The sequence below is a fragment of the Oryza sativa genome, chromosome 11 (assembly GCF_034140825.1).
Source record: "Oryza sativa Japonica Group chromosome 11, ASM3414082v1".
Taxonomy (NCBI): Eukaryota; Viridiplantae; Streptophyta; class Magnoliopsida; order Poales; family Poaceae; genus Oryza; species Oryza sativa.
Window position 1 is genome coordinate 10,349,619 of NC_089045.1, and position 17,437 is coordinate 10,367,055.

The window sequence follows — 17,437 nt, forward strand, 5'->3', positions numbered from 1 at the left end:
TCACTTCGCCAATTGGTGTGCTGATTCAGTATGCCGCAAGGCTGCAGTTCGACACAACCAACAACGCAGCAGAATATGAAGCCATTCTTCTAGGCCTAAGAAAGGTGAAAGCATTGTGGATTCGGCTCTAGCTAATCCGAACCGACTCTAAGCTGGTGGCGGGCCATGTTGACAAGTCCTTTGAGGCAAAAGAAGAAGGAATGAAGTGGTTTTTGGAGGCCGTTCGGTCTATGGAAAAGTGCTTCACCGGCATAACGGTCGAACATTTACTTAGAAGCCAGAACGAGGAGGCAGATGCCTTGGTGAAATCTGCTGCTTGTGGTGGCCCACATTCGCCTGGCATCTTTTTTGAAGTCCTATATGCACCAAGTGTGCCCATGGACAGCTTGGAGGTCATGACAATTGACCAGGTGAAATTAGGCAAAGACCCATACGACTGGCGAACCCCGTTTGTGAAACATCTTGAAACTGGTTGGCTTCTGGAAGACGAAGCAGAAGCAAAGCGCTTGCAACTCAGAGCCACGAAGTATAAGATGGTCTCGGGCCAGCTCTATCGCTCCGGGGTACTTCAACCCTTGCTTCGCTGCATCCCTTTCGCCGAAGGGGAGGAAATGGCGAGGGAGATACACCAGGGGCTATGTGGCGTGCACCAAGCCGCAAGAACAGTTGCCTCCAAAGTGTTTAGACAAGGAGTTTACTGGCCCACTGTGTTGAAAGTCTGTGTTGAGCAAGTCAAGAAGTGCGAAAGTTGCTAGCGTCATGGCCGAAGCCAAACCGCACCCAGTATGAGTTGCAGCCCATCGCATCAATCTGGACCTTCGCTAGATGGGGACTGGACATCATTGGGCCGTTCCTGGTGGCACGAAACGGGTACAAGTTCGCAATTGTGGCCGTCGAATACTTCTCTCGATGGATTGAGGCCGAACCCCTCGGAGCGATCACTTCGGCAGCAGTATAGAAGTTTGTATGGAAAAACATTGTTTGCCGTTTCGGAGTGCCAAAAGAGTTCATCACTGACAACGGCAAGCAGTTCGACTCTGACAAGTTCAGAGAAATGTGCGAAGGGCTTAACCTGGAAATCAGGTTTGCGTCGGTCGCGCACCCGCAGTCAAATAGGGTGGCCGAACGCACAAATGGTAAGATCCTAGAAGCACTAAAGAAAAGGCTTGAGGGGGCAGTGAAGGGCAAATGGCCAGAGGAAATGCTATCTGTTCTATGGGCCCTTTGGACGACCCCCACAAGACCAACCATGTTCAGCCCATTCATTCTTCTTTATGGCGATGAGGCAATGACCCCGACAAAGTTATGGGCTAACTCACCAAGGGTGACATTCTCTGGGGGCGAAGAGGGGCGCGAGTTATCGCTCGAACTCTTGGAGGGGGTAAGAGTCGAAGCACTCGAGCACATGCGCAAGTATGCCACAGTCACTTCGGCAACTTACAACAAAAAAGTTCGACCGACGGAGCTGTTGCCTGGTCATCTTGTCCTAAGGAAGAAGGTGAACCCGATAGCCGTTGGCAAGCTTGAATCGAATTGGGTAGGACCGTACCTCATCAAACACAAGTCCAGGACGGGGTCCTTTCGACTAGCGACAGTGGAAGGTGTCACGCCCGGAATTTCTATCCAAAATTCCAAACGCTTACATGTGTGTAAACCCTCGTCCAGGAATCAGCCGAGGCACACAATAACAAATTGATAATAGAGTACCATTATTACTCTAATTAATAAGCGAATAAAATGTCATTACAGAGGTGGATAGTTCCTCTCAATCAATAAAGATCTAAGCAGCGGAAAATAAAATAAACGGCGCAGACGACTCCACTCCACAGGCAACTTGACCAGCGCTACACCTAATCCTCCACACCATCAGCATCATTGTAGAACTCTTCCTCTGATGAATGATTGCAAGGTGAGTATATGACATACTCAGCAAGTCACGCAGCAAATATGCAAGTGCACAAGGATACCAAAGAATGGCATAGTATAGGGCTCATTTGCAAAAGCAGCCTTTAGCAAATATTTGAGAATTATAAAACAGTTAAGTGATAATTAAACAATATTAATCCAACGCTATACAACATACCCTGTTGCATAGGCCCAACCATTCTGGACAACCATACCCGGCTGTACAGATCTATCTCCAAACCAGGAATATTCCATTCCAAACCAGGAGCTAAACAAATTATTACCAATTAAAGCATCATTTACTATGGTGAGAAGTGTGAGACTAATCACGAAAGACATTGTTAGACCCGCCCATAACCGCGGGCACGGCTATTCGAATAGTTTTACTCTGATCAGAGGCGTACCACTGTACCCACAAGACACAGCCCCACATCATGTCACCATGTGCCTCAATACCACCACGGTACCTCGGAAAGGAGCTGTGACAATACCCCTTGCCTAACACAATCCACCACAGCGCACCATTTCTGGATCATAATCACCCCCTTATAAACAAGGCATGGACTCCCCAGCGACCCCCCCGTGGGCTTATCTCCGCCACTTCTCAGTCTGGTGCTCCGCAATGAACCATGCTATACAAAAGATAAAGCCGTTGCCCACGCTGGCTTGTGGTTGGCACGATTAATGTTTCACAACCGAAACTCGTGAACCGGTCCTTAATTGCCATGAGCACGACCTTCAAAACCATGTGCTCACAACCCACCATTGACAAGTTTTAATTATCAATTAATTATCATAACACGATTAACCATCGTGAGCTACCATTAAATATAACCATAAATAATAATATAGTATGATTCATCCCATTAGTGAGCTAATGTTTCTAAGCATGGCTAAGCAATTATATATATAGCATTTAGCTGAACCAAACCAATATATAAGGTTCTAGCTAATCAAATTATAACCCACAGGAAAATAAAGTCATCTTCGGCCATTAATTAATTGGGAAAGGCTCACCACCCGATGACATTCGAAAATAATGCATAAGTTGAAATAAAACAATAGCTTTAAACAGGTTCAACATGCTCAAAGGGTTGTTTGGGATCTGTGTGACTTGCCTTGCTGGCCTTGGAACTCTTCAAATTCTTCTCCTGCGAAAACGGACTCTCCGGAAACGTCGGAATCTAAACAGAAAAGAGCAAAAATACCAAAACAGCACATAAACAAGCATGAACAGTACATGTAGATATTTTTAACATGTAGATCTCAATTTTAGAAAAATTTAGAGACTTGAACCAACTAAATCCGAGCTAAGATGAATTAGTTATGAATTTTTGAAGATTTAATCTATTAGAAAAACAGGAAAAAGAAAAACGATGATGACGTCATGATGACCTAATCAATGGCCGGACCAAGATGGCGACCTCGCCGGAGATTGGATGGTCGGCTGCGACTTTAGAGGACATGTACACGTAGAGGACGACGAGACGAACCCAACGGTACTCACCCTCGAACCAAACGACGAACGACGACGGCCGGCGACGAGGTCTAGCGGCGGCGCGGCTTCGGTCGACGGTGGCGACGGGGCTCCGGCGATCGGCGGCTTCGGGGGTCAGGCGGCCGGGCTTCTCTACCCTCCCGCGCACCTTACGGCGGTGACGGCGACCGGCGGCGACGGCAGAGGCGGCGGCACGACGCGGATGGAGCTCGGCCGGCGACGACGGCGGGGTGGAGCACGTGGCGGCGGCGCTACGAGGCACGGGAGACCACGGGATAGGGGGCAAACGAAAGAGGAGGACTAGGGGGTCCTATTTATAGCCTTGGATTGAAGAGATAGGACTCCTCCCGCAAGAAATCGATCCGGGAAATCAAAAACTCGGTTTTGGAGATAAACTCGAAAACGAGTTCGATCCGGATAAGATACTCAACGATTAACTCCGATTTTTGGGGGTAAAGATAGAGGAGGATAAGAGGAATATTTCCCCTCAACTAATTTTAGAAAAACACAAGAGAAAAGGCCGGATTTGGTGGAGGAAGCGGCGGCTGCACAGGTACAGGACGGCAGCTCGGGCTTCTGTCCAAGCTTGAAGATGAACAGTACATGGGGATGCAAATTAGACTTTCTGCTGGGCTTCTACTTCCAAGGACTGATTAAAGGAGGGACAAAAAGCAGACTTTGGGAAAGAGAGGGAAAGGGCTGTAGGCTAAGAGGAGATTGGGCCGAGAATGAGAGGACTTTTCCTAATTCGGCCCGAAAAGGAAAAGGTGAATTTTAATTACTTTTCCAATTAAATTAATCACTGAAATGATCTTTGAATTGTTAAAAATAATTCTATTGCTCAAATAATTCCAAGAAAAATCTTGAACATACTTGGACACTCAAAGTATTTAATGAAATTTTATCTGGCCCTATTTTATATTGGAATTTATTAATTAAAATTAGATCTTCTCTTCTAGGCTTTTAAAATCATTTCTAAAAATTCCAATTAAACAACAATTTATATATTTAGGATTTTTAGGGTGTGACAGAAGGCGAAGAGTTCGACCATTCCTAGAACGCTGCCTCTCTCAAGCGTTTTATGTCTAGAACGAGTGGCACCCAAATCGCCAACTTGTAAAAATGTATATATCACTATGTAAACCCTTCGGCACTATGTAAGCCTTTCGGCAAGAAAAAAAGAAGAAAAAAAGAGGAAAATGAAAAAAGACAAAAAACTGGATGTAGGGCTATTATCCACCACGGAAGCCCGAACCAGTATAAAATCTCTGTGTCCTCCGCCTTCTTTTTGTTTGTCTATGTGACTGATAATTTGTGGAAAAAAACCCAAGGCAAACGCCTGATCAGCGAAAAAGGCCAGGGGGCGAAACGAATCGGCGGAAGCATCGCTCACCGAACGTTGAAACCGCAACAGCTTATTTCGGGGAACAACTAGCCGAACACCGTTACACTCGATCAAAAGGAAAGCACGAGTGCTTCCTACAACGTAGAACAAAACTGATCGAAAACGGAAGCCGAAAGCTGAAAAGTCAAAACCTATTTCGCTAATATACGCAAAGGGGCCGACACGTTTCGACCCAATGAAAGCACGTGAGGTGACAATGCAAAAATAGCGAAAAGGAAATAAAACACACCTTTATTGATTTTAAATAAAAATGTATCAAAGAATACAAACCCGACAAACATGGTACAAGTGAAAAGAAAAGAGCAATGGCACTACAGCCCAGCTTACAGATAAATTACATTTTCACCCCCGGGATCAATATCTCTCTCTAAGGAAAGGTCAGGCGAACTAGGTTCGTCATCACTACTAATATCATACACGACCCTAAGAGGAGAAGGAGGCGAAATACGGACTAGACTGTAACGACGCTGGGAGATTAACTCATGCCGATCAGTCTTCTGATGGTTTCGCCAAAAGCGAACCATATCCTCTAGTCGTCTTGTATGAACAAGGTCCTAGTCTTCTAAGGTTCGCCCGGGGTGCGCCCACATCCAGCCGGCGACCTTAAACACCTTATAGCTGCGGTCGTTTATCACCATTTCATGATAAACATGCCGAAATGGACATCGCACCTTCGGCAAACCCTTCAACGCCATGAACTTCTCGTTGCTGTTTCGCCAATTTTCAGCGGGAGGTCGAACGCAAACCTTTCGGCCGCACGCCTGCTAGCAAAGTGCCAAAAAAGGAGAAATACAAGAAAGAGGAGGGGACGAAGATCAGCCCCGATTTCAAACAGAACAATTAAATAAGCGAAAGGGTTATACTTTGCCAGTAGAACAGAGACTATATTAAATACAAGGCGAATGCGGCTTAAAGTCGAACAGACAAAAAGTCTATATACAAAAACATAGGCTACTAGAAGGTCAGAAAGGATTAAGGAAAAAATAAAAATAATAAAAAGACACGAGGGCGAAGGGCCTCACACCTCAGGGTGGTCTTGGCCTCCGTCACCTTCGCCCTTGTGCCCAGTGGACCGTTCCGACGGCCCGGGATCCTTTTCGAAGTTGGCGGCAGCAGCCTCCTCATTCCTCGCGATCCTTTCAAGGTTCTCGCGGAGTCGAATCTTTGCACAATCCCGGCCGCCATCCTCCCAAAACCCCTTCCGAAAGGCCCTTAATGCAGCTCCAGAGCACTATGTGTTGCTAGGCCATTCTTCCTTCACGAAATCGGGAAAATTCCCGATGTGGTCGTAGCTGTGCGTGTGCAAAAGGCTGAGAACGAACCCCGCCGAAACACGAGCGCAACAGTCCTCGTAGGCGCCTGCCACTTCGACAACCAAGCCGGCCGCGTCCTGCGTCCATTCGGAGAAATCGAGTGCAGTCCCGCCTTCGCCCGGAGCACTTTCCGCCCGCGCCCCAAGGTCGTTAAGGGCCAGCCGGAGAGTGTAATAGGCCTCCTTGGCAGACTCTGAGGCTGGTACCAGGGTCGCGGCAGTAGCATCGGTGACGCAAGACGGGCTTCGAGGGATTTAATCTTCTCCTCGGCCGAAGCAAGTTGTTGGTCTCATTCGGTGTCCCGCTTGCGTGCTGCTTCAAGGTCAGAGCGGAGAGACCTGTTTTCAGCATTCGCCTTCTTCAAAGTCTCCGCCACCACGCGTCTTTCGTCTTCCTTGTGGCGAATATCTTCTTCGGATTTACAAAGATAAAGGCGGTACCCATCTAGTCGCTCTAAGGCGGACTTCTTGGCACTTAGGTGCACGGCAAGGCCCTGGTAAAAAAAGACATACATTACGTTAGAGAACTAGCGAAAGAGGAAAATTCAGCACACAAAAATAAAAGTCATACCCGCACAAATAGGCTCTCCACAGCCGCGCAGCTTTCGCCGAACTCGTTCAGTTCGGTGAAGAGCCCAAGGCCTTCGGTCGGTGCTATGACCTGGCACACCCCGTCCACTCGTTCAGCGGGGACGAAATGTGGGGCGGTAAGCGTCACTGTCACGTCCCAAAACGACTCTAAAATACATCCTCTAAATTATGCCTAGCATAATTAAAATCCGTGTGAAAGCCTCCAACAATTAAAATGTGCAAAGTTAAAAGTCAAATAAGGCTTGGAGGATTTTTGTATATTTCCTAAAAGCCTAAAATGCGTAAATAAATTTTAGTAGAATTTTCAGAGCACAAATAATAATTATTAAGAAATAAACAAAGTTAAAATGGTTTTATAAAAAGAAAAGCTCTAAAAAGTCCCCTTTCCCTCCCTCTCCCTCTTGGGCCGGCTCGGCCCATCTCCCTCCCCCTCCCTCTCCTTTCCCCGCAGCCCATCCGGCCTTCCCCCGCGCGCGCGCCGCTGACGGGTGGGGCCCACCCGTCATCCCCTTCCTCCCGCCGCTCCCGCCGCCTCGCCCGCGCCCTAGCGTCGCCGTCGCCGCGAATCCCGCCGCCTCCCGCCGTCCCCGCGTGCAATCAATAGGGGGGAATTATTCCCCGTGATTCCCTCTCCCTTTCCCCCCACTTTTCCCTCTCTCTTTCGTGTTCAAACGGGCGGATTTGCCCCCGCAAATCTCGCCGGCGCCATTGATGGCGGCCGGACCTCCCGCGCCTATTCCTCCCCCGCCGGCCGCCCTCTCCCCCTTCCAACCCTATATAAACGCTCCCCGCGCCTCCTCCGTCCGTTTCCGCCTCTCGCCGCCCTTCCTCCTCGACGGATTCGAGCTCGCGCCGTCGCTCTCTCTCTCCGCCGTCGCCGTCGAGCTCCGGTCTGCCGTCGTCGTCACCCCGGACCATCTCCCACCCCGGCGTCGCCTCCTTCGGCTTCGCCACATCCTCGGCGACCTCGTCCACCCCTCCGTTTCGCTCGCCGACCGCCGGAAAGCCGCCGTCCCCGTCGACCCGAGCCGCGCCGCCGCCTTCCTCCGCTCCGGCTACCTTTCCGTCGTCGCCGTCGACCAAGGGTGAGCCGTGGACCGCCGCTTCTTTTCCCCCTTCCCTTCCCCTCTCTCGGCCGCCGCTCCGCCGTGCCTATGGCCACCGCCGGCGACCATAGGGGCGCGGGCGCGCCGCCTCCCGCCGGCTGTGCCGGCGTGGCCGCCTTCGGGCGCACCGTGCGGCTGCCGCGTGGGGCGCGGCTGTCAGCCGCCCGCGCCCTTGGGTGCGGCTGACGCGTGGGACCCACGGCGCCGGCCGGTGTGAGCCCGGGTGCGCCCGGTCCATCGTGGACCGTGAGGCTGCCGCGTGGGCCCCACTCCCGTGGACCCGGTCCGCGCGCCCCTCTCCTCGGCTGACGCAATAAACCTTTTTTTAATTAAAATTTAAATGAAGAAATTCGCAAATATTCATTTAAAGAGCATATAAACTTCAAATGGCCATAACTTGGCCATTTGAACTCGGAATTGGACCGTTCAAGTCTCTAATTTTTCCTTAAGAAGTCAAGAACCCATTTTTGTGCTTTGTTTCAGCTTGTTATATGGAGTTTATTAGAATAAAAGCCTTTTCTTTTCCGTTGGTTGTGTAGACGCTGCAGCTTCGGAAGATCCGCTCTTCGTGGAAGTTGAAGCCGACGTTTGGGAAAGCGAGTAAGGCAAGTCACATCATCCTTGAACATATTGAATCCCAGTTTATAAAATTATTTTGATTTAAATTATTGCATTATCGCTTTACTTAAATTCCCGCGTTATCACTGTTTTATCTAGCCATGCCTATTTACCTTTGTTATGACCTTATTATTGTTATTGTTATTATTTCCTTGTTCACCCTAGAATAAACAAAACCCCAACTAGTGGACACTCTACTCATGGTACCACTAGTATGATTTTAGGTAGATGCTTCGCTGGTTAATTAGGCAACATTAGGTGGTTTTACAACTCTAGACTTTGGGATATTCATATCACCTGGACACTATGGAATGGTTTGATTATTGTGGAATTGGATTCACACCTCCCCCTCTATTCAAAACCCTCAAAATGGTTTTAGGCTGGGCTCGGAGTGCATGGTTTTGATAGTAGCACCTCAGCCATATAAGGACCGGTCTTCGGGCCTCTGTTGCAAAGCACTACCGTACTTCCACATGTCTAGTGGGTAAGGCTTAGTTTGTGGCTCAGTCTGGTTATAAACAAAAGTACACGGATGGAGATGGACGAAGTCAGGGGTCGATGGACATCTCTAGGACAAATGAAGGCTACACGAGCTGCGGCCCGGTAGTCGAGATGTCATGGCACAGGGCCGGTGTCCTGCTGCTAGGGGCTCAGTCTTGCCTACCTGTCCCGGGGGTCCCGGCCGTAGGTGGGGTTGGGTCGGTACTCTTGTCTATGGCTAGGATGGGTTGGAAATTATGTCACGTCTTCCGTCCGTATACCGTGGTGGTATGTGGCCTGTGGTTACACGTGAGGAAGATGTGTCTTGTGGGTAAAGTTGTACACCTCTGATCAGAGTATTATCTATTCGAATAGCCACGCCCTCGGTTATGGGCAAGCCGAGCAATGTACCCAAGTTAGTGTTTTAATTCTTAAACCCTGCTTAACAACTAAAATGTGGAATGGTTGGCCTGGGTTGGCTTGGGACGAGCTAGGACCTAGGGTCGGGTTGCCAGTTCGGTCTGAATCATCGTAGGCCTTGGGTTAAGGCAGGTTCATGTGGGTTCACGGCCTTGTTTAATAATATTGTATAGCTCTGGAATCGTGTTTACAAAATAGCTTTGAGCAACTAAGTGTCTTTTAATGCTGTTTACTGCAAAACCTAACCCTTTATATCTTAACCCCCTTGTACTCCCTTGCATTTATCCTGCACTTGTGGGTGTGTCTTGTTGAGTACGGTGGTTGTACTCAGTCTTGCTCAATTTTTCCCAAACCCAGAAGAGGAGCCCTTAGAAGATGAAGGCTTTGGTGTCTAGCTCTTGCCTGCCGTCAAGCGCCTGTGGTCGTCGCCCTAGTCTTCCGTTGTTTCTCGTTTGTCTTTGTGTGTGCTGGGCCTTCGCTGCCCATGTAATAAATTAACTATTTACGCTTCCGCTTGATAAACTCTGAAATGTATCAACTTTTGGTGTACCTTGCCTCCTGGGACAAGGAATAATACACGCACGTAAGGAACGCCCGTTGGGTTAATTCCGGTCGTGACAGTCACGTCCGAAACGCTCGCTTCAACTGCCGGGGCCTTCCACTCCTGTTGACGAATAGGTGAGGGGACCGCATCAACCCATTCGTCTTCAGCAACGTTGGCCCCAGCGTCCGGGGCTGAGGCACTCCTGCCCGTCGCCGCTTCGGCATCGCTAGCGGGTGGCAGAGACATGCGCCTGCCACGGGAAGTTGCGCGCCGCAACACCGGCGATGTAGTAGTCCCGTCGGATCCTTCGCTGTCGGAAAAGCCATGGCCGACCTGCACAACCTTCCCTTTCTTCTTTTTCCTTTTAACAGTCATCACCGGTTTTCGCGGCTGTGCTGGAGATCACCAAGAGGGTGTTCGCCACGACGATATCTTGCGGTCGCGTAAGTGAAACATGAGATCTTGCCCCAGATTTCGCAGGGGTAGGGCTGGGGGTATAACCATGAGAGCCATCCTCCTCAGAACCGGCCTCCGCATTCTTCTCTTCTTCCTCCTCCCCATCACTTTCGACGGCGGCCTTGCGCTACGGCGAGTTCGGACTTGGCCGCCTTTCGCGACCGCACGCTTGCGCTTTTTCGAAGTGCCAGCCTCGTCATCACCGGCCCGAGAGGGGTTCGATCGGCTTGGCAATTCGCCGGTATAGACATGGTTCATTCGGCCGTCGGCTTGGCGCTGGAGCAAGCGGGCGAACTCGGCCGTGGTTAGAGCTCCGATCATCTTCAACGCCTCAATCTCAGCGTCTTCCAAAGTCCGCACTGTGAAAAGAGAAGAACACAACCGTTTAGCCTAAAAAGCGCTTCCATGAAGGAAGTACGCGGCCTAAATAAAAAAAAAACCTTACTTTCGGCCCCGGCGGGGAGAACAAGGCGGGGAAGCCCAAGAACTTCTTCGCCCTCGTTCACGGAAACGTCCCACACACGGGCGAGAGGGGAAATCCGAAGGAGACAAAACTCCTTGCAGAGATCCCGGGTGCTTAGCCGCCGGGCAACCTTGCGAAGGAGAATGAGCCGGGACTCGACAGTCCCGTTGATCTCCACGTTTGGCTTCGCGTTGATGGAGACAGCAAAACGCTCAAAAAGCAGCCTGTTCGCCTGAGCATCTTTGGCAGAGTAGGGGTTGCTGATATAGAACCATTTCTGCATCCAGTTCCTGTCCCATTTCGCCATCGAAGCAAGCACTGGCCAAGCATCTGAACGCTCCGGCCGCAGCATGAAGTTCACGCAGCTGAAAATTGTTTTCCTCGGACCCGCCGGCGTCTGCACGTCTTTGGTTGAGGCACATGCAGTAAACAGAGCGGCGAATAGCTCGGCGGTAGGGGCGAACCCACAGGTCCGACACATCCAAGCGAAAAGCGCCAGCTTCGGGAACGCCAACGGGCTAAGCTGGGGAAGCCTAACCTCATACATCGAAAGCACCGAAGGCAAGAAGTTGTCGCATGGGAGGCGAAGCCCAGTAGCGAAGTATGCGGCGAAGACAACCGTTCGCCCATCCCTAGGCAAGGGAACAACGGCCTCGCCCCCGCACGATCCTTGGCCCTCTGTGAGAGAACTGGATAATACCAGTTCGCCAAAGTCGGCCTCTTTGACAAGTGACTTGCCAAGGAAGCACGACCATCCTTCGCCAAGGCTCCTAGGATCTTCACCAGTTGACCCGGCCTTGGTAGGCTTGCGGGGAGCCATTGGGCTCGTAGAACAGGAAAGAGAGGTAAAAAGCCGAAAGGCTAGGAGCACGACGATGGCGAAAAAGATAAAAAATAGGAGAGCGAAGAGAGCACGGAGCGTGTCAAGTGGTAAAACGGGGAGAGCACGGGGAGAGTGAAAAATGGCAGGCCGGTTTGGGGGTATATATAACCCCGTAGCGAGACCGTTCGCCTGCCAACCAATTGTCATACCTTAAAAATTCAAAATATATAAATTGTTGTTTAAATGGAATTTTTAGATTTTATTTTAAAAGCCTTGAAGAGAAGATCTAATTTTTAATTAATAAATTCCAATATAAAATGGGGCCAAATAAAATTTCATTAAATACTTTGCTTAATTCTATAATTCCTAGATTTTTCTGGGATTTATTTGAGCTAAGGAAGTATTTTTTAATAAATGGAATTGCATTTAAGAAATAATTTAAATTGAAAAAGGTTTTAAAAAGTCTTCTTTTGGCTTTGGGCCGAAAGTCGGCCCAAAACCTCTCTTCTCTCTCTCCTCGGCCCAGCCGGCCCAGTCCGCAGCCGCAGCCGCCCGCGCGAGCGCGCTGTCGCTGACAGGTGGGGCCCACCTGTCAGGCCCGTCGTCTTCCTCCGCCCGAAACCCTAGCGCGCCGCCGCCGCCGTTTCCTTCCAAATCCGGCCGCTCCTTTCCATTTCCGGCCGAATTGATAGAGGGGAAATGATCCTCGGGATCTCCTCTACCTTTTCTCTTTTGGAAACATCGGCTAATTTGTTTTGGAAGTTCGTGGAATCGAGTTCGATTCGGATCGGTCTCTTTCCTCCGAACCCCGAAGTTTCCTTCTCGTCGCCGGTCGCCGTGGGCCTTCGCCGCCGCCTCTTAGCCCCTTTAAAAGCTTCCCCGGTTTCTCCTCTACCCGCCGCCACCCTCGCCTTCGCCTCTCGTCGTCGAAAACGCCCTAGCGCCGTGTGCCGTGCGCTGCCGCCGTTCCAGTCATCGTCGTCGCTCGGGAAGATCACCGTCGTGATCGCCAAGTCGCCGCCGTCCTCGTCCGCTCCTTCGCCGTCGCCGAAGATCACCGGAGCACCGCCGTCACCGTCGACCTGAAGACCGCCGCCGTTTCTTCCTCGTCGTCGTCGCCGTCCGTTGGTCTTCCGCCGTCGTTTTGGTCACCGGTGAGTTCGCCGCGTCGCTTTACCCGTTGGTGTCCTCCGTTCGTGCCGAAGCGCCGCCGTTCGCCGGCGACGTGCGCCGTCCGAGCCGTCCGAGCCGCCGAGCCGCCGCCGCCGGTGGTGACGTCATCGCCGACGTCATCGGGGCCGTTCGCTGTGAGCCGGTCGTGGACCGATCGATCTCGGCCGTCCGTTTTGGATCAAATCGATCTCGGCCGTCCGTTCGCGTGAACCGTCGCCCGTGCGCCCGGTCCACCGAAACCCTAGCCCGCTGACGCAATAAATCCTTTTTTCCTTTTCAAAAATAATTCATTATTGCATCATAATTCAATTAAAATCAATTTAAGTGTTTTAATCCAGTTTAATCTTTAAAAATTCATAACTAATTCATCTTAGCTCGGATTTAGTTCGTTCAAGTCTCTAAATTTTTCTAAAATTGAGATCTACATATTAAAAATATCCACATGTACTTTTCATGCTTGTTTATGTGCTGTTTTGGTGATTTTGCTCTTTTCTGCTTAGATTCCGTCGTTTCCGGAGAGTCCGTTTTCGCCGGAGAAGAGTTTGAAGAGTTCCAAGACCAGCAAGGCAAGTCACACAGATCCCAAACAACCCTTTGAACATGTTGATCCCATTTAAAGCTATGGTTTCTATTCAACTATTGCATTTATTTTCGAATGTCATTGGGTGGAATTAACCTATTGTTTGTTATAGCCCTTTTTGATCTTGATTACTTTGTTCCTTGATACCTTGGGTTATTATAACTTGACTAGTTGGGCTGTGTATACTGGTTCAACTAGATATTAGGTATAATTGCTTAGCCCTGCTTAGAAACATTAGCACACTATTGGGATAACTTATGACTCACTATTATCTAATGATGGCTTAATGATAGTTCACGATGGTCAATCGTGATTGATTAATTAATTAATGTGCCAACTAAAACCTGATAATGGTGGGTTGTGAGCACATGGTTTTGATGGTCGTGCTCATGACAATTAAGGACCAGTTCACGAGTTTCGGTTGTGAAATATTAACCGTGCCAACCACAAGCCAGCGTGGGCAACGGCTTTATCTTTTGTATAGCATGGTTCATTGCGGAGCACCAGACTGAGAAGTGGCAGAGATAAGCCCACGGGGGTCGCTGGGGAGTCCATGCCTTGTTTATAAGGGGGTGATTATGATCCAGGAAAGGTGCGCTGTAATGGATTGTGTTATGCAAGGGGTATTGTCACAACTCCTTTCCGAGGTACCGTGGTGGTATTGAGGCACATGGTGACATGATGTGGGGTTGTGTCTTGTGGGTACAGTGGTACACCTCTGATCAGAGTAAAACTATTCGAATAGCCGTGCCCGCGGTTAAGGGCGGGTCTAACAAAGTCTTTCGTGATTAGTCTCACCCTTCTCACCATAGTAAATGATGCTATAATTGGTAATAATTTGATTAGCTCCTGGTTTGGAATGGTACATTCCTGGTTTGGAGATAGAACTGTGCAGCCGGGATGGTTGTTCAGAATGGTTGGGCCTATACAACAGGGTATGTTGTATAGCGTTGGATTAATATTGTTTAATACTTAACTGTTTTATTAAATTCTCAAATGTTTGTTAAATGCTGCTTTTGCAAATGCAACCCTACTATGCCATCCTTTGTTATTCTGTGCACTTGCATATTTGCTGCGTGACTTGCTGAGTATGTCATATACTCACCTTGCAATCATTCATCAGAGGAAGAGTTCTACAATGAGGCTGATGGTGTGGAGGATTAGGTGTAGCCTTGGTCAAGCTGCCTGTGGAGTGGAGCCGTCTGCGCCGTTTATCTTATTTTTCCGCTGCTTAGATCTTTATTGTTTGAGAGGAACTATCTACCTCTGTAATGACATTATATTCGCTTATTAATTAGAGTAATAATGGTACTCTATTATCGATTTATTATTGTGTGCCTCGGCTGATTCCTGGACGAGGGTTTACACACATGTAAGCGTTTGGAATTTTGGATAGAAATTCCGGGCGTGACACCAATCGAGCTCTGACACGTGTCAAAGGGCAGACGAAACGGTAAATTCCCATCGGAACGGTGCTGAACAGTAAAAAGCCCGATTACGGAGAAGGAAAAGCCCATAGGGCCCATTACTATTCATAGTAATAAAAGAGACTAAATAACCCCCCTTCGACGTTTTGCAACGAATGCGAAGACGAGATTTCTCTCAAAGAAATTTTTTCTAAGCATAGAAACAAACAAACTTTACTTGCAGGAATGATATTGGTTTCGGCAGGAGCACCGGTCGAAAGGGGGCGCCACATACCATACCACATAGTTTGCACGGTCTCGGCTGAAGCTCCTATCTCACCATTGCCCCTGAGGGGCTTGTTGGCGATATGGCATGAGGCCCTTCGACCAAACCTGCCGAAAGCATGCGACTGATGGGGATTCAATCCTGAGACGTCATGGCTAGTCAAGGTGAAACCCCCCCCTCCCATGGCGAAGACTATGGAGCAAGGACGGCAAGAGGCAGGGAATCGCAGCCAAACTAGAGGCCTCCTGGGCGAAGGGCGCAAGGCAAAGGGCATATGCCGAAGGGGGACGACTTCGCCGTAGCAGGTTCGGCCCCGGGAGGGCCGAAGAAGCTATCCTGGCCCATCAAGCCTAGGGGTCAATTGGGTCGACAATAACCCGTCGGCCTGCTAAGGGCCCATGGACCGCAATTACGCTATGTACCCATGTAAATGTCCCTTTCACAAGGGCAACCATGTAAATTCCCCTGTATAACCAAAGCCCTAGTAGTAAGACCTGTAATGGGGGCTATAAATAGCCGCATAGGGCCATGTAATAGGGGGATCCCAAGTAAAAATTCTCAAATTAATACACTTTACTTCTTTTCCAACCACTGTTGAGTGACCACGTCTTTCGACGTATGCGGTTGTCGTTTCGACAACAGCCTCCTCACCCGGTTTTGCTTATTTCTATAGAACAGAGGTGTTGGCGACTATGAACGCCAAATTTACGCTGTCAATATCTACATAAATCTAAAAAGATAAAACATCCAACATAGTGATAGGGTTTAACTCTAATGATGTCCACTAGCGTTGGTGTATATTTGGATGCAGGTAACAAATCATCAAAGTTGAGACAAAAGATATATAAAGACAGAGGAGAATTAAACATCCATGGATGCTTAGGATCTCCATATTCCTAAGGCATCTCTAGGCCTTTAAATACCGCTCCTCTTCCTCATTCACAACACACTAAGCATGAGCTGAATTACAAGAGGCACTATTGCGCTTTATTATAAACTAGATTAGGGAGCGAGTAAGGTAGAAGAACTCAGAGGAATTCCGGAGTTGTCAGTAATCTTCTCTTACTTTATGTACCTTGTTAATTACTCTAATTTAATAGAAATATTCTTTTGAGTAATCAAGATTTACTTTGTGAGAATTATATCTTAGCTAGTTCCTATTAGCATATTGGATTACCGTCACTAGTAATAGTGTTACTTTAGTGTCTAGCTAACATTACAGTAGTACTTGACATTGTAGATGTGGTGTCTATAGTATTTGAGTACCTGTAGTTGCTGCGTATCCCAAAGTTCGTTAGAGGTTGGTGCAGAGGTAGTGATAGCCCTCAAGAGCACCGCAATCCTCCCTGTTCAAGTACGAAGTAGAGCGCGTTCTGGTAGCAATGAGCAAGTCAGTGCCTGAAGTAGTGCTATAGGATTAAACAAGCTTTCTGTAGACACAGTTTCTCACTAGGAAATCCTCTCTATCATTTGCCTATCATTGCTTTGTGTCCTTGGATGAACCTGGAGAATAGCTCAGCACACACGTTCCTCATGGAAATCGATACCTTGGAATACTCCCGGGTGAAGTACTACATCGGTATATTCGTGAGCCTGCGGATTCTATCTGTAACATTAAGAAATACCAACAAGCATTTCTGGCGCCGTTGCCGGGGAACGGTTGTTGTTTATCTCCGAACCTTGTTCATCCTCGTATCTTTTTAGTTTTCTTTTTTCTACCTCTACCCCTGCTACCCCTAGAGAAGTTTTCCTATAAACAACTTCTTTACCTTGGAGCAACAACCTATCTTTAGATTGTCTGCTCCCACGGGCGAATTCTATAAGCCGCCTCCGTCTTAGGAACCAATTCCATCCACCAGCTATTTATTCCGCCTTGGCTTAATAGCCATAGGTTAGGAACGATCCCTGTCGGACATTCTCGAGCGTGAGTCATTCGAGAAGGTGATGTTAGGTATCTCTGTTCGTTTCATCTAAACCTTTTTTCCATCTTCCTGAAACCAAACGGCCTTCATCGCCCTCGATCGAGCCTAAGCCTTGTCACTCTGGCCATCGGAATGTTGTTCTTATTAATCATCAAGAAACAACCCGAATCTTGCACAATACATCTCTTGGAAAGGAGAACCTTCAGGTCACGGACAAGCTTGAGACATCGACTCTTGAGGATGAAACAAAACATTCCACAAATGAGTATGAAAATTTCTTTCAAAATTCCCAAAGATTCACGCTCGCATAAGGAATCCTCAGAGTCCTGTTTGATTAGTACCGCTTATCTGTGCGAGGACCACATCCACCTTACAGTCCTCATTTCTAACATGTTTAGATGGGTGGTTGTTGATATTTCTCAACGTTACAGATAGAATCCACAAGCGCA

General features: G+C 48.7%; 1 protein-coding gene and 1 long non-coding RNA gene across 2 annotated transcripts; one reads left to right on the forward strand and one right to left on the reverse strand.

The window, feature by feature from the left end:
* Positions 1–230: 230 nt before the first annotated feature.
* Positions 231–755, forward strand: LOC136354149 (uncharacterized). Its single transcript, XM_066305832.1, has one exon. It carries the CDS (start codon positions 231–233, stop codon positions 753–755), a length of 525 nt encoding a protein of 174 aa, XP_066161929.1.
* A 2,120-nt stretch (positions 756–2,875) lies between these two features.
* LOC136353893 (uncharacterized) lies at positions 2,876–3,940 on the reverse strand. Its single transcript, XR_010737404.1, has 2 exons — positions 3,413–3,940; positions 2,876–3,089 (listed from the first exon to the last, which is right to left on the reverse strand). It is a non-coding gene; the product is annotated as an uncharacterized lncRNA (long non-coding RNA).
* Positions 3,941–17,437: the final 13,497 nt, after the last annotated feature.

What these genes read in the sequence shown, in the direction of transcription:
- LOC136354149 (XM_066305832.1), top strand. Translation starts at nt 231, where the DNA reads ATGGAAAAGTGCTTCACCGGCATAACGGTCGAACATTTACTTAGAAGC.